The sequence below is a fragment of the Lutra lutra genome, chromosome 18, assembly GCF_902655055.1.
Source record: "Lutra lutra chromosome 18, mLutLut1.2, whole genome shotgun sequence".
Lineage (NCBI taxonomy): Eukaryota > Metazoa > Chordata > Mammalia > Carnivora > Mustelidae > Lutra > Lutra lutra.
The window spans coordinates 15688321-15706516 of record NC_062295.1 but is presented as its reverse complement, the minus strand read 5'-3'; the positions used below and the strand labels follow the sequence as shown (position 1 = coordinate 15706516).

The 18196-nt window shown below is 36.5% G+C and overlaps 2 protein-coding genes across 2 annotated transcripts in view; one reads left to right on the top strand and one right to left on the bottom strand.

The window, feature by feature from the left end:
• LOC125090829 (acyl-coenzyme A synthetase ACSM3, mitochondrial-like) overlaps nt 1-10236 on the top strand; it is a 27278-nt gene extending 17042 nt beyond the window's left edge. Inside the window, 5 exon segments of the mRNA XM_047713936.1 lie at nt 3950-4051; nt 5843-5970; nt 6063-6162; nt 8852-8975; nt 9361-10236. Coding sequence (XP_047569892.1) covers nt 3950-4051; nt 5843-5970; nt 6063-6162; nt 8852-8975; nt 9361-9443 — 537 coding nt within the window. The 3' untranslated portion in view covers nt 9444-10236.
• Nucleotides 7997-18196, bottom strand: LOC125090826 (ERI1 exoribonuclease 2-like). The gene is given in 9 exon segments (XM_047713932.1): nt 7997-11833; nt 12038-12126; nt 12698-12779; nt 13276-13376; nt 14907-15063; nt 15971-16098; nt 16609-16692; nt 16777-16844; nt 18074-18196. Coding segments are annotated over 6 exon segments (1758 nt in total). The 5' UTR covers nt 15995-16098; nt 16609-16692; nt 16777-16844; nt 18074-18196; the 3' UTR covers nt 7997-10528.

Genomic DNA, 18196 nt, shown 5'->3' with positions numbered 1-18196 from the left:
AACTAATATAACACTGTTGTCAACTGCATGTCAATAAAAAATAAAAAAGAACCATTTTATAGATGAGGCACAGAGAGGGAAGGAATTCAGCAGAGGTAACATAGCTAGGAGCTACTAGTGTTGGAATTCAATCCCAAGCAATCTGGTTCCAGTATCTGTACTTTTAACCACAACCATCACATTGCCCTTTCTAACAAGGGAGGTTAAGACCTTCTAAGGGGTTCAAGTAGGCCAAAGAAAGCTACAGTTTATAGTAGCTGAAGTATTTTTCTCCTTACCCAGCCCTGCCTGGCCATTTCCTGGCTCTCTGTAACCATGGCTGTTATTACCACCTGATCCCTAAGGAGCATCCTATTATCCCATCTGCACGATTTGGACAGGGTTAGAATTGTTCTCAGATCAGCAGACCCAAAGCTAGGCATAGCCAAAGGAACTTACACTAATACAAAAGAGAAAACCATGGCATAGCAATGAAAACACAAAATAGATGTATTTACAGAACAGAACACATAAAACCAAACCTAAATGAGGGGTAATTATAGATGAAATCAATCTTCCCAGGTTTTTCTGATCATAAGGATTACACAGATGCTTTTTTAAAAAATACTAATTTTCAGGCCCCTTCTAGGTGGGACCCTGAAATCTGTGTTTTAAACAAGCATCCTAATTCTTAGGATCAGGTAATTTTAAGAAAGTTTGAGTAAGTTTGAAATGGATTGCTGATGTCAACTTATGGAATAAGCCAGATCTGGGTTCTCACCCTTGCTTTAACTTTGATGAGAACCTCATCTAAAAGTAGGCTTGCCTGGGGGTTCAGGTCTGGCTCTGAGCTTCATGAGCTGAGTGTCTTTGGCTGAGTGTCTGGGGAAGTTACTAAAGTCTCAGTTTCCTGATTTGTAAAATAGAGACTAGGGTGACCAACTTGCCTCAGTTTGCCTGGGACTTACTTGGTTTTAGCATGGAAAGACATACATCCCAGAGACACTCTCCTGCCTCAGTCAAAGGCAAAATGGTGGTTGGTTGACCTCATAATAACAGAACTGATATCATAGGCTTTTTGTGAGGATTAAATGAGATAACATCTCTAAAGAACAAAGTGTTTGGCACATAATATAGACCTAAAAGATAGGTGCCATTATTATCATTCATCTTTCCCTTGCATTTCCTTCCTTTGAAAATCTTTTCTAAGAAGAGATGGTAGAGGAGTCCTGGTTACATTCTGTAAACAGGCTTAACAATGGTTTGTTGGTTTATAGGCTGCCTTAGGTTAGAGAAAGAAAAATTGGTAATTGAGCATTATCATGTCTGCATTGTAAGTAATCAAGCTGGCATTTCACAAAGCTGTGTTCCTTTCTTCCCTCTTAATGACAATGCCCAATATGCATTGCTGTGAAGGTCTCACAGGTGCAGCTGTACTCACAGTGATCCAAAAGCAGTGTATCACCACCACCCCACTAATTTGAGCCCAGTGGTTTTCTGGAGCAACTACATTTGAATGAAGAAAGGGTGTGGCCAAGAGGAGAATTGCTCTGTCATGCATTCCCAGTCAGCATTACTAGCTAATTTTTCCCCAATTTTAAATTATAATAAATACACATAAAATATACCACCTTGACCACTTTTAAGTGCATAGCTCAGTGGTATTAAATACATTCATAATATTGTGCAATTATTAACAAGATTGAGCTCCATAACTCTTTTCATCTTGTAAAGTTGAGACTATATCTATTAAATAATAACTTCCCATTCCACAATGTCCCCAGCCCCGACAACCACCATTCTACTTTCTACCTCTGTAACTACTATGTATAAGTACCTCGTATTAAGTGGAACCAGTATTTATCTTTTTGTGAATGGCTAATTACACCTTAGCATAATGTCTTCAAGTTTTATCCATGTAGCATGGGTCAGAATTTCCTTCCTTTTTTAAGGCTGGATAATATCCCATTGCATGGATATAACACATTTTGCTTTTTTGTTCATTTGTCAATGGGTGGGTTCTTTCCACATTTTAGCTATTGTGAATAGTGCTGTGATCAACATGGATATATAAATATCTCTTCAAGGCCATGCTTTTAATTCTTTTGGGTATATACACAGAAGCAGAAATGCTGGATCATATGGTAATTCTATTTTTAATTTTTTGAGGAATTGCCATACTGTTTTCTACAGTGGTTATACCATTTTACATTCCCAAAACAGTGCACAAGGGTTCCAATTTTTCCACATCTTCACCAACACTTTCTGTGTTTTTGATAGCAGCTAAACTAATGGGTGTGAAGTGTATCTCTTTGTAGTTTTGATGTGCATATTTCCCTAAGGCAGCTACCTCCATTTTCAACTTTTTTCCAAGGGCTCCTATTACTTCTCTTGTTACCTAGCTAAGAGCATCTGCTGGGGATGTGCTCCCACCAGCTGGGTATCAGATTCTTGCAAGTTCAAAGCCCAAAGCCCATAATTTTCATGTCTAAAGATTTTTAAGGCCACTTGCATAATCTGGAGATTCTCTCCAGAAATAGAACATTTGCCTCTTCCTATCCATTAAAGAGTAGTCTATTTTAAGTACCTGGAACTCTTTTTTTTTTTTAAAGATTTTATTTATTTATTTGACAGAGAGAGATCACAAGTAGGCAGAGAGGCAGGTGGGGGGCGGGGGGAAGCAGACTCCTTGCTGAGCAGAGAGCCCAATACCAGTTCGATCCCAGGACCCTGAGATCATGACCTGAACTGAAGGCAGAGGCTTAACCCACTGAGCCACCCAGGCACCCCAGTATCTGGAACTCTTAAAATATCTCCTTTCCATCAGTAATTCCTTGATACTGGAGCCAAATGTTCTTTAGATGACTGGGTGGGAATTTATATATTTTTTATTTATAAGAATGTGAAAGTAAGATTTTACATTTAGAATTCTTCTGACTTTCAAGTTTCTTTTGGGGACAGCCCATTTCCATTAGTGCCAAATAAGTATTATATCCCTATTTTCCACACAAGCCACATCTCAGACTTGAAGGCTCTTGGTGGATGTACATAAAAGAAAGTAAAGGGTTTCATATTTAAAGATAGCTAAAAGTTATTTAAGGCAAAATGTGGTACATGAGTTAAATGACCAGCCTGAAAAATGTTAATCTGGGTTTTTAAAAATTGGATTGAACTCACTGGAGAGACTGCAGACAAGTGTTGTGACGAAGAGGGCATGATCTGGAGTGTAATTGCTGAGATTTAATTCCATCTCAGTCATACGCTGTGTTGCTTAAACTCTGCACCTTGGTTTCCTCATATGAGCATGGTAATAGTGCTAACCAGATAGGACTGTTGTAATGACTAAAGAAAACAATATATGTGAAGTACTTAGAGCTGTAGCATTTATTAGTTGGAATGCAGTCAGGGCCTAGGTAATGCTAGCTACTGTCAGTTTTTCACTGTTAGGTACTTCAGGGAATTAGGAGGACTCGGGAAAAGGTAAGAAAACAAGGCTTCTGGCATACTCAGCAGTGTCTCAACCAGAGAACGTTCCCCTTTCTCTGCTTACTTATATTGGGCTCCTGAAGTAAGATTTTATTTGTTCCATAGTTAAACAACATTTGTAAACCAGTAATGAAATATTTACTTGAGAATAAGACAACCAAGACATACTGCATGATAAAAGAAGGTTGTAAAATAATGTATTTATAAAGTGATCCTAATTTTTCCTATCTCTATATTGTCTCAAAAGATATGACCAAAAATGAGATTATTGTTAGAATTAAAGATGATTTTTATTCTTTATATTTTGCTAACTTGCATTTTATCATGTATTTTTCACTAAGAATTTAAATAAGCACATTTCTCTTGAGAATTTAAAGTATCCTTAAATTTTTTGGAAGTCTGCAATACAAAACATGCAAAGTAAAATTTTAACATGCACCTTACATAAAAATTTCCTTAAATAAATTGTTCTATTTTATCCTAGATTTTAGATGTAAATGGCAATGTTCTACCTCCAGGACAAGAAGGAGATATTGGCATTCAAGTTCTACCTAACCGACCATTTGGCCTTTTTGCTCATTATATAGTAAGAGACTTATTAAATAACCTCTTATTTCCTACTTATTTCTCAAAAGTGCTTGATAACGATCCCTATTTGCCATAAAACACACCCAGGATAGGTACTTTAGACATATCTTGAGAGATTCATTGTCCTGAATATTAATCCCTCAGACAGGAAATCAAAGAAACATCCAAATGCTTGTTCTCCCAAGGCTAGATCACTGCTCCAGGCTCATGGAGGTAAGAGAAGGGAGCCCTAGAAAGACAGCATTTTTGTATATACTCATCCTCTACACAGTAAAACAGCACCTAATCATTTTCCTGAAATCTGATTATTCTCTCTTCTTGAGTGAGAGGGATAGAAAATGGGGCAGTGAGATTAAGAAATGTCTTTCACTAGAGGCCTTCCAAGTTCCCTACTGTTTGCAAACCTATTTTCATCTATGATGAAAGTATACAAATTATAGTGTGAAGTTTACATTGATATAATCAAAAGTCTGGGTTCTACTTAGTGAATTTTTAATTTTTTTAAAGATTTTATTTATTTGACAGAGATAAAAAGAGCACAAGCTGGGGGAGTGGTAGGCAGAGGCAGAGGGAGAAACAGGGACAGAACCCGGGGCCCTGGGATCATGACCTGAGCCAAAGGCAGATGCTTAACTGAGCCACCCAGGCATCCCTACTTGTCCATGAATTTTACATAATATAACAATACTTCCTTTTTTCCTCCTACCAAAGTTACAGAACCAGTTCTGTTTTTGTGTAAAACAAAACAAAATGTAAAAACAAAGTTTATTCTTTATTAGGTGTTGGTGCTTTCTTTTAACTCTGAGTATTCACCTCTCTCTTTTCCTCCCAGTGTTAGGTATTAACCACCCAAAAGACTTAATTACCCCACACCTTGGATCCTCAACTCCTGCAGTGTTTAGTAATCCATCAAAGAAAATTCTCAGTGGGGGCACGTGGTGGCTCAGTTGGGTAAGCAACGAACTCTTGGTTTCCCCTGAAGTTGTGATCCCAGGGTCATGGGAATGAGCCCTGCATCAGGTTCTGCATTCAACATGGGTTCTGCTTAAGATTATTTCCCTCTCCCTGTGGCCCTCCCGCCACTCTCCCTCTCTCTCTCAAATTTTAAACATCTTTAAAAAAGAAAAGAAGGAGCACCTGGGTGGCTCAGTCAATTAAGCATCTGCCTTCGGCCCAGGTCATGATCCCAGGGTCCTGGAATCAAGCCCCCATGTCTCAGGCTTTCTGCTCAGCAAGGAGTCTCCTTCTGCCTCTGTGTCTACCTGTCCCAACCCCATTCATGCTCCCGCCTTGCTATCTCCCTCTCTCTCTAAATAAATAAATAAATAAATAAAATCTTTATTATTTTTTTAAGATTTTATTTATTTGACAGACAGAGATCACAAGTAGGCAGAGAGGCAGGCAGAGAGAGAGGAGGAAGCAGGCTCCACGTGGAGCAGAGAGCCCGATGTGGGGCTCGACGCCAGGATGCTGGGATCATGACCCGAGCTAAAGGCAGAGCCCTTAACCCACTGAGCCACCCAGGCGCCCCTAAATAAAATCTTTAAAAAAGAAAAGAAAATTGTCAGGATGGCAGCATGCCTAGTCTTTGTAACTATACTTTACCTTTCTTTGACGGGGCTAGCTTACCAATGAAATTTCATCTCTATTTCATGTGCTGCCACCTCTTCATTCCCAGTCTTCTCAAAGAGACCACTTTTTTTTACCCCTCCCTTGAACATTTAAAAATCCAACTGAACAGAAGAATCACAATCACAGTAATACTAACAAAATGCTATTTGTTTCACAGGATAATCCTACAAAAACAGCTTCAACACTACGAGGCAATTGCTACATCACTGGGGACAGGGGCTATGTGGATGAACATGGCTATTTCTGGTTTGTTGCAAGAGCAGATGATATCCTATTGTCCTCTGGGTAATTTTTCATCTGTGTATATGTCTACATTAACTGATCATTGGTGTTCTGGAGTGTATCTGCTGCTCACCTTTATATGTTTTATTTCCCAGTTACAGAATTGGACCATTTGAGGTGGAAAGTGCCCTGATTGAGCATCCTACAGTTGTAGAGGCTGCTGTTGTCAGCAGCCCAGACCCCATCAGGGGAGAGGTAAAAAAAAAAATTCATCTCCACTTTATAATTTGTTGGCAGTCTAACACATACTTTTCAGCCGTTCACTGAAACAGAATTACCCAAATGACTGACTAACTCCAAGTCAGACAGTCATTAGTAAATATGCTAGCCAGAAACAACTGCTATGAATAAGACTGAAAAAATATATAAGGAATTTGTATCCTTTCCATAGAGGGATGGTGTGAATGTGAACAACCCAGGCTCACAGCAGGATAGAATGCCAGATATCAGCTAGATGGTATGAAGTTATTACCCAGGTCTGGAAACCAACATGGTCTCTAGTGTAGCTGAGGAGGCTAGGCCGGCATCAGATATCAGGGGGTGGAAGGAAGGTCAAAGATAGCAACTAAGGGGGTGCCTGGGTGGCTCAGTGGGTTAAGCCTCTGCCTTCTGCTCAGGTCGTGGTCTCAGGGTCCTGGGATTGAGCCCCGCATCGGGCTCTCTGCTTAGCAGGGAGTCTGCTTTCCCCACCTCTCTGCCTGTCTCTCTGCCTACTGTAATCTCTCTCTGTCAAATAAATAAATAAAATCTTAAAAAAAAAAAAAAAGATAGCAACTAAGGCAACCAGAAGTAGGCTGGGTACATGGATGGGTGGAAGATTCAGGAAATAAGCTGTGAATAAGACATTCCTAAAAGCTCATTCCTTTTTTTTTTTTTAAAGCAAGTTCTATGCCCAGTGAGAGGCTTCATCTCATGACCCCGAGATCAAAAGTCATATATACGCTTGAAAGCTCATTTTTACTGGAGCTGATCAGAGGGTAGTTTGGGTTTAAAGGTTTCAAGCTACTCTTCAGGTCTCCTTTGCCAAGCAAGGCCTCCAATATTCCACAGATCAGGGAATTGATTCTGTGATTACTGAAGTTTATCCTTTCACTCTTAACTCCACCGGTAGGATCACAATGTTCTTTGTAATTTGAAGGTAATTTGAAGGCCAATAGGTCACTACTGGACTTATGCAATGATGGAAATATTCTATATCTGCACCATTTGATACAATACACATGGCTATAAAGCACTTGAGATGTGGCTGGTATGACTGAGAAAATGTTTATTTCATTTTAATTAAGTTTAAAGTTACAAGTGGCTACCATATTAAATGGCACAACTATAGACTCTTATAAAAATGCAACATTTTGCAGAGAATTTTAGAGAAACTTTGAAGCCAACTTAAGGATTTTAGTTAAAAAAATCTTTTTGTACTTCTAATACTACAACTAATACCTAATATTTCTGATGACTTTTTCTGATGTTCCAGGTATTATTAAGTCCTACTCAGGGCCTGTATAGGTCCTATTTAAACCTCACAACCTCTCTTTTTGGAGAAGGAAACAAGCACAAAGAGGTATGCTAACATTCCCAAAATTACACAACAAAGTGTGATTTGAACCTGGACTGCCTGACTTTAGAGTTCATGCTCTTAATCATGTTAGGGCACTTCATATTAATTTATGATCTTCTGTAATGGTTTATAAAGATTTTTATAGGGGCACCTGGGTGGCTTAGACAGTTGAGCATCTAACTCTTGATTTCAGGTCAGGTCATGATCTCAGGGTCATGAGATTGAGCTCCAAGTTGAGCTCTGCCCTAAGTGTGGGGTTTGCTTGAGATTCTCTCCCTCTGCCCCTCCTACAACTCCTGGGTGCATGGGTGTGCTTTCTCTATAATAAGTACATATATCTTAAAAAAAAAAAAAAACCTTTTACAAAGATACAGTGGACGTTATCCAAGGTGTAGAAGTCATCAATATTTAAGCCAATACTTACAAACATTAGTTCTTAAAATAATCTGCCTCTGAATGAGTCACCTCTAGCAAGGTTAAATTTTTTTATTGATAAAGCAGAAGAGCCAGTATAAACACAAAAAACATTTTATGAAATATCAAAAAATGGGTATGATAAAATTATAGATAGATTGTCTAAACACTCTGGGCAGGGCAGGATTTTCCAAAACATTTCAAGGAAGAGTGAACTTTGAGAACAGGATTTGTGAGCATAAAGTGATGAAGTCCTCCCTGTCTTCTGCCAATTAGACAGCAAGACCACCACCATTTTCTACTCTTGTTCCTCAAGGTCAGGTAAATTGGTCAGAGTAATAGCAAAGTGTCTGTTGGAACTTTCACAGCCTTATTATCAACCTAAGTACCTCTGGAATGAAGAGTGCACAGCCTGAATGAACTGTTCCCTTCAACAAGGATAGAGCAAACTCAGTATGAATACTCTTTATAAGGGCCACAATGAGGGGAGGGACCTAGAAACTAGGCTAGACCAGGCTAAGATGTTACCCAAAAGGCTATGCTTAGTGCATTGCTGAGTTCCTAAAAGGAAAAAATTTTTTTTTCTAAAAGGAAATTTTTTTGAAGGAGATAAAAGATGAGGTAAGAAGTCAAGAGCAAAGACAGCTCAGAAACAGAAGCAGGTCAGACGGCAGAGTTCAAGATGTAGTTAGATGAGAAAGTTCTAATTCATTAAGATCATTAACAAAGCAGAGGTCCCAGAAACTCTCTTGTATTACAGAATAAGAGTTATGAGACTCAAACTGGCTGACTTAAGAGCACAGAACTGAGATTAAACACTATGAAGCCTTCTGGCCCACCCCAGCAAGTCCTTAGATTCCGTTAGAGAAACATAAAAATATACATTCCTGATGTTTCAAATATTTTTTGCAGGTAGTAAAAGCTTTTATTGTTCTGGCCCCTGATTGCATGTCACATGATCAAGAACAACTAAAAAAGGAGATTCAGGAGCATGTAAAAAAAACTACAGCACCTTACAAATATCCCAGAAAGGTAGGTATTCTAATTATGATGACAATTTGCTTAGCATTCTGACAAATTTCAGCTGGTTTTTTTTTAATTTTAATAAATATTCTCCTCAAACATGCTACACCAAATATTCCAAACTGAACTAATGACATGGATAAGAATCAGACTCTTTGAGATTAAAATGAAACTCTTGACATAATTTGCTGGGTCATTTGGCTTACTGGACTTGTAGTAAATTCTAAATACTAAGCGACATCTCCTCAATAACACCCATCTCTGTTTCTGGTTGTTACCAAAACTGACCCAAATGGGTGTCCTAATTCTTTCACCTAGAGATAATAATTTCTATATAACTTACTTTGTCTAAAGATGAAAACTTCTGGGCTAATTTTTTCCCTTGATCCCAACAGGTGAATTTGTTCAAGAGCTGCCAAAGACTATCAGCGGGAAGATCAAAAGAAATGAACTGAGGAAGAAAGAACGGGAAACAATTTAAATCTGTTCTATTATTTATCACAGTATCTATAAAACAAAGATTCTGTCCAAACCACAAGAGCATAGGGAGGTGATGACAAATGAGGTAATATAAGTTGTTGATTTAAAATATCTTGTGGTTGGGACGCCTGGCTGGCTCAGTCAGTCAGGAATGCAACTCTTGATATCAGGGTTCTAATTTTGAGCCCCACATTGGGTGTAGAGTACTTAAAAAAATCTTTTAAAAAAGTAAAATAAAATATCTTGTGGGTATAACATCAGAGGCTGAATTCTGAAATAAAAGATATAGAATATTTATTTAGAATAAAATTCCTCTGCATTAGTGTCAATGTTCTTATGATTTTGGCAATATGAAAACAATGCCATCAATTGCTAAGAAAATTTTAAAGCATATAGTATCCGAATCAAATTTCTGACCTGTTGGTTGAATCATTCTTCTGACTCGTTGATATACAAATCAGAACAAATCTTCAAGTTTTGAAATAAAACTAAACAACTTATTATAAATTTTTTTAGAAAAATAAAAATATCAGTTAGAAGATAATCATAATTCTCAAAGTCTAAGTATCTACCTGAAAACAGGCTAGGGAATTTTATTAGTCACATTTTTATTCAAGTAACTTAAAAATAGTTTAAATTCATTTCAGGGTCTAACTAAAAGAAGAACATCATACTACTGTTGCTTGTATCTAATCAAATATAGTATATAAAATATTTAATTTGTGGTTCTTCAAAAAAGTATGATAAATTTGGCAAGTGTTAATATATAAAAATAAAACAGTGTACAACTATTATCAGAATACTCATGATACTTGGAATTTCAAGGAACAATCAGGATTCATACAAGAACAGAAGACACATGTTAGGTAACTGATGAAATTAGAAGACTGTGAAATTGATTTTTTTCTCTATTTACAGTGTGTGTGTATGCATGTATGTGTGTGTTTGTATAATAGCCCCAATATAGTCTATAGAACTCAAGATATGCTAAGTCCCCATAACTTGTAGCCCTATATACTTTTTTCTCTTTATCACACAAAAAGTCAAATTAAAGTAAAAACATAGTTTAAATGTAGAGAAAGTTTATCAATTCCTCATTGAAGGTCTGAGTCTCAATTAATTTTTAGAAAAATTTACATTTCTGTTACATATATGGCTTACTTCTGGGGAACTAAAAGTGACTCCCCTTGGAGAATGAGACAGAACTCTGCTGTTGGCTCTTTCCTTTTGAAGTGTTTGTTCCCATTTGAAATAACCACAACACTTTCTGTTTTCTTGGTATTTCCCAACTGGACAACAATAGAAGACTTTTCCATGGTTTGGTCCATTATTAGAAACAACAACTCTCTTAGATCTTCGGCCACACTTGCATAAAGGAGGTGTCATTTTCCCACTTTTCCAAGGTTCTTGTAGGTTAACTGTAGAAGCTAAGATAGAGGGGAGGACCTTCCGGGAACAATTTCTCACTGGGGAGCCATCAGATGATGTAGGTTTTTCTTCATGAAGAGTGAGGGTCTGTTTTTTTGCTGGTGGGAAAGATAGAGGACTGGATAGATTCCTTTTAGTACTACCTAAAATGTGGGGGTATTTCCCCAAAACTGAAGGATGAGACACAGTGGCATTAACACTGTTGAAGCTACTTGATTTGCATTCAGGTAATTTAAAGTCAGAAACATCTGAATCTGGATCTTTGGCTTCTTCCACATGATAAATAGTAATATGTGGACTCTTATATACGACAGACTTAGAGGTCCCAGATTTTTGAGGGGTTTCTTCTGTGCCTTCTTTTAAAACCATTAATCTTTCTATAGAATTAAATGAAGTATCTAAGTTTGAGTCACTAATGGAAGGTATATAATCTATACTTTGCTCAGGCTGAGATGCTGGCAGTAAAGCTACATCCTCCCAATCAGCCAACATAGATAAACAATCAAGAGCAGAACTCATTTCCATATCAGAAACATGATTAACAGATGAAATGGTAGTTGATACAAGTACCAATTCTGAACCAATTGCTGAAGACTTAGATTTGGTACTAAATGCAAGGTGTTCATTTCTTATGTGCTTCTGCATAGGTGTATTCAAGCTGGCAGACGGCAACTGCTCCACAGAAGTAGAGGACTTGGTATTGAAAAGAGATAAATAGCTTTTGGCATTATGAAGACCTGCTTTTACATTGCTTTTTAGTTGGAACTGATCTTGCTGTACCTTTAGAGGAGAATTTACACCAAATGACCTCATTTGAACTTTTTCATGAGAATTTACTGTATTTTTAGGCTCCCTATCATATATGCTCAGACCCTGAATGCTACTGTTGCAGGCTGACCATTCTTCAATTTGATTCGTATTCAAATTTCAGGTGAAAACGCTGGAATTCTTCTTAGTGGGAACCTATGATTCCACAGACAAATCCAAAAGCTTTAGAAACTATGCATTCATAATCTCTTTAGTACACATTATATGATTTGACAAAAAAGAAAAATGTCATCATTCAATGATTTATCAAGGATTCCACACATGATATCTATATTTCAATGAACCTACAATTACTTCTGGAGTTTGAGATGACAGGATAAAGAGGCAAGACACACTAACCTTGTTCAAGGACCTTGTAATTTTCATTAAGCAACCATCCCTGATCATTTTCCAAGCAAGCAGGGCAGTATTCTGAGAATCATCCAACCCTGAGGAAATAGATAACAAACACTGATTTTAATAGTAACAGTGTAAAGAAATATAGCAAAAATAAGAAATCATAATTAAAATTGGAACATACTATTAGTTTTATGATCATCTACTAATTTTAATTATGATAAATTGGACTAGCAAATGCTGTGGCAAGCTTACCAACAAAAGACAAGATCTCCCACATTTACAGAGGAGATAAAAATGTGTTGCAGTTCAAAAAAATGCAAGCAACATTCTGTAGGGACCATGCTTTGTGAGTAATCTAATGGTCTTATTCAGTTTTTTCACTAATTCACTAATTTGGGCATTTGTTTAATCTCCATCTGATTTAGCTAATTCTCATTCTTTTTAGCAACCAGAAAGCCACTAGATGGCAGTCTTTATCTTATACTACGTCATGGTAGTATAATTTGAAAGTCAGACATCTTTGAATTGTATAGACTCAGAACTTCTTTAGCCTGAAAGGATACTCCTTATTAATGACATCACCAAAAATACAAGATTCATATGAAAGACAATAGAAATAAGAAAACTTACGTAATAAAATTACTTTCAATTTATACTAACCAGAATGTTCTAGTCCTAAGAATTCTATTCCCACTTCCTGCAGGGCACCACTCAGTCCTTTTGGTTTTCTTCTATAGAAAATCTAACCGAATAAAAGAAACATATCCAAAAAAAGTTACTATTAGAAAAACTATGTATTAAAAAAAAAAAAAGAAAAACTATGTATTAACCACTTACTTTTCATAATTTTTCATTCTATTAGATTTGGAATATGCTTATTTTGTTGTCATTTTTACATTCTTTAAGAAATGTATTTATGAGGGTGCCTGGGTGGCTCAGTGTGTTAAAGCCTCTGCCTTCGGCTCAGGTCATGATCCCAGAGTCCTGGGATCGAGCCCCGCATCAGGCTCTCTGTTCAGTGGGGAGCCTGCTTCCCCCTCTCTCTCTGCCTGCCTCTCTGCCTACTTGTAATCTCTGTCTGTCAAATAAATAAATAAAACCTTTAAAAAATGTACTTATGTGAAAGTTTAAAGTTTAAAAAAATATTTATTTATAGTAACCTATACCCTTGCATGGGATGAAGTTTAATCATTTTTCCATAGAAGGAAAGTGACCATGCCCTCATTTTTGACCCTTACCTTGTAAGTTACTCTGAAATCAATCCAAGAATTTAAGAACATGGGTTTTATCAGCTGTTTTCTTTTACACTCACACTCCAGGCAAACCCCCAGGTCCCAGTCTGCATTAAGTATATTAAAATAGAACAAATTCAATGATGCCGGCAGTTTTTGTATTTATAAATATAAATTTAATACTATAAATATATAATATATAATATAAATAAACATAATAAATGATATAACATATTTATATATAAAACATAAATATAAATATATTATATATAAATAATATAACATATTATAATATATTATAATATGTTATAATATGTATTATATATAAATATATAAATGATATAATATATATTTATATGTAATATAAATATATAATGATATAATATATATATTTATATGTAATATAAATATATAATGTATAATATACAAATAATATAATATAAAATATATAATACAAATATAAATAATTTATAAATAAAAGGTTGAAATATTATGTAAGATTTAGAAAGAAATAACACATAGAATATAATATTTATATAAATGACACATTGAGGGGTGCCTGGGTGGCTCAGTGAGTTAAAGCCTCTGCCTTCCCCTCAAGTCATGATCCCAGGGTCCTGGGATCGAGCCCTGCATCGGGCTTTCTGCTCAGCGGGAAGCCTGCTTCCCTTCCCCTCTCTGCCTGCCTCTCTGCCTACTTGTGATCTCTGTCAAATAAATAAAATCTTTTTACAATTTTTATTAATTTTTAAATAAATAAAATCTTAAAAAAATAAATTAAATTTTAAAAATGACACATTTATATATATATATACAAATTTGTATACATTTTATGAGTATATAGTATACTATCACTGCATACTATATACCAAAGTATAATATGTACTATACAAAGAATACAAACTATACTGTATATAACAATATACTATATAAAAATGAAACAGGATTTAATTGCTGTTAATATCTAACAATTATTCACTTTACATAATTCACTATTAAGAAATAAGATTGGTAACTAAGTCTCAAAATGATTCCTTAAACACCCAATTAAACACACTGATTATCTCAGAAAGAAGAGTAAGGTATCAAGTTACAAGGCCTGGAGAAGGTTATCTGCTTTCTACATTCTAGAAAATACTAATGTAATTGAGAAACCAGACATCTTATAGAAACCTAAAACCAAATATATGACTAACAATGGCACAGCCTTGCTATCAACGACTATTAATTGCAATGCTGTATCATAGGCACACAAAAGATCTACTTAAATGGCCCATTTTTTTCCCAATATGAAAGTATAAGCAAAGGATGTGAGTGGAATGAAGACTCTCTTTAATTCAAGGTTGTAGAAAGTAGCATAAGATTTTTCACTAAATCATCTTTGCCTGGAGCAGAAGAACAAAGAGGTACAATCTAGAAAAATTCTTAGGGTTAAGTCTTAAAAAATTTTAACGTATCCCAGGATGGTAAAATTTGAAAAATATGAATAAATTTATTTTCGTTGGTTAACATCTGTTAGGCACTGAGATTTCTTTTCAAGGCCTAAGAGGTTAACAAGTACAATTTTTACTACAGATAAAGAATTCACAGTGGTTATCCCACTCATTTATGCTTGATAGATACAACTTGTTTTTTACCTGACCAAGTAACAAATGCACATAATTTTACTTCAGAATTAGGCAGATCTGAAATCCCAGTAGCAAAAATAATTTTCTTCTGTTGCTGAATCTTCTGAACCCATTTACTGAATTGAGATAAGCAAATCCTCAGAGGGACCCCTTCATCTACTTGAGCCTGAGTAAAGTCACAAAATCTGAATTTAACAATCGAATTTCATAATTATGGAATACATCATTAGCACAAAATTAAGCACTATAGAGGCATGTAAAAAAGAAGAGGTTCTGGGCACCTGGGTGGCTCAGTTGGTTAAGCATCTGGTCATAATCCAGGGTCCTGGGATCAAGTCCCACATTGGGCTCCATGCTCCCCTGGTTCTCCCTTTGCCCCCCCCCAACTCGTTCTCTCTCTCTCTCTCTCTCTCTCTGTCTCTTGCAAATAAATAAAATCTTAAAAAAAAAGAGCTTCTGACTGCCAGAATTTAGAAAAAGATGCTAAAATACATGGAAGAGAGATAATATAATGATTAGAACTCTGCAAGATAAGAAAAATTAGGCTGCTCTACCTAAAATCACACAGAAACATAGTAATTAAATCCTGACTGATTTCCATGAAATTAATTTAATTTCCATGAAATAAGTTTGATATTCATTTTTACAACACTATTCTATCTAATTTTTAAAGACTCCAACAGAGTTCTGGAGGGAACATTATTTCTAGCAGCACATAAATCTAATTTCAAATGGTATATAGTTTTTATTTTCTTTTAAAAACTGATTTCTGAATTTTATTTATCTTTTTAAGGATTTATTTATTTTTAGAGAGAGGGAGAGAAAGCATGTGCAGGGTGAGGAGAGGGAGAGAGACTCTTAAAGCAGACTCCCCACTGAAGTTGGAGCCCGATGTGCGGTTTGATCCCAGGACCTCTAGATCATGACTTGAGCTGAAATCAAGAGCCAGCCACTCAGGCAGCTGAGCCACCCACGTGCCCCTGATTTCTGAATTTTAATATTTGCATCATACTTTCTTGGTTTTGGGGGGGGGGCAGGGTGAGAAGAGAGGTAGGGAAAAGAAAAGGGCATACCTGTTTTATGCCTGTCAGTTCCATGCAAAATTCAGAAAGAATTGGATGTTCTTGAGGCTGAACATAAGCATGGATCTCAGATTCAATCTCCCCAGTTGATGTGTTCAGCAATACTCCTGGAAATTCAACTACATGAAAAATTCAATTGACACTTGAACACATAATTGTTAAATTAATGCTGTCATCACTCTAAATTAAACATATTTAACCATCATATAGCCTTATTAGACAGTCACTATTTCAGTAAAAGCATATTAAAATGACCAAAGCAGTGTGATATAATAGTTATAATAAAATTGTACCAAAGACTAAATCAGAATATTAAAGTTGTATCTATTTAAAACTCTTGAATATATTTCTACAATTAAATATTAAGACCATATGGAAGTTAAAATGTATTTCTTTTAGCAAAGGTATTTTTTCTGTCCCTATACAATTGAGATTTTGTATGAAATTCTAAAATAATTTTATATACTTTTAGATGTTAGATTTTTGTTCTTTTTTTGTCAAGTCAGGTTTTATAGTAAACTACCAATTCATAGGGTATCTTATTTCCTTTAAACTAATTGTTGACTACTTTATATCTATTACAGTGACTCCTCTTGGGCTAGATTTGGCCACTGGCAGTCCAGACTTACTTATTTCTTGGCTCTGATGGCGTTTCCCATCATTCCAACATGTTGACTCAAAATCAATGACAATTAAGTAGTCAAACAACTGCTCTGCAAAACAAAGGATGTCCTTATGGTTTATCAGTGTTAAAAATGCAAGGATACAAAATGTAAAAAATGAAGCACAATACTTACTGGATTTGCTTCTTCCTAGATTTCCATTTGCTGGTGCAACTGACTTTTTTCTAATTAATCCAAGCTGCCTAAAATGTAGAACAACCAAGTATGTTCAACAAAAGCATTCACACTCCTGTTTGAATATGCTAGCAAACTAATGTTATAACCCTCATTATTAATGTATTAATGCGAGTGACTGGAAATTGAACAACTTTGAGAGCAGACAACCTTGTGGGGTTTTTTTTAATTATTTTTATAAACATATAATGTATTATTTGCCCCAGGGGTACAGAAGACCTTGGTTCTTATATTGACTGCCAAAATCTCTTTTGATTTTAACAGTCATTAAATTTTAATAGTCATTTTACCTGCATAAGCCTCAAAGTTCATATTTGCAAACTTAAGAGTAATTCCTTCTGCTTTCCTTATTTGACAGTAAATACTGAGGAACGTGAGTGATTGCAGAGGTAAAGATGCATTGAAAAGCTTATTTCTGCCTTTTCATTTTTCAAGCCCTTGCTATGTGCACAGACCAGTTCTGAGGAGATAGTGAAGATCCAGTCTTCCAGGAGCTCAAAATTACAGCTGGGTGAAGAAAGTAGACATCCATGGTAAACGACTATAAGGTAATACAGGACAAAGGATCCGCAAAGGGAATACTTGAATTCACAGAAAGGGATGAGCTTCCTTAGGTGTTAAGTAAGACAACTACTTCGAGGAACAGGTCAAGCTTAACTGGGCAGACACTTCCTGTTGTTTGTTTTGTTTAAGACCTGTGATGGGAAATGGAAGGACTTGAGAATAACTGCGAACATTTATCTAATTTCTTACTACATAGCAAGCACTGAGCTCTAGTGATCTCATGTAATCGTCAAGAACTGTAGGAGTTGTTGCTACCTCTATTTTTTTGGATGAGAAAACGGATTCAGTAATTCGCCAAAGAACACAGATTTGGTATGTGAAAGCAGAATGGACCAACTCTGAAGCCCATGCTATTCACCACTACATTATAACAGCTCTTTTGAAATCAGAAATGTGTACAGCGTGACCAGGAATCAGGGAGAAGGCTACAATAAATCACAATACGACTTTAACGGATCACTAGGAAGTGGTAGGGTGAACAGCTTGACGGGTGAAGGGGGGCTGCCTGAGACCTCGCTCGGAACGGCCTACCAGGCGCTGTCACGTCCAGTTTGTTTCCAGAGGCCTAGAATGGGCTGACAGTGGCTCAAGGCCACACGGTCGGAACCCTGGTTCTTCCACCCTCGCGCAGAGGGTGTCCTGAGAGCCTAGAGACCGAGATCCAAGCAGAGACCTTTCAGTCCCGGGCAGACAGTGCAGGTGGGAGACGCCTGGGCTGCAGAGAATGAAAGCTGACACCGCGGATGCGCACTTCCCAGGCCGGCTGCGGGCGCCAGCACTGGACCAGGAGCCACCC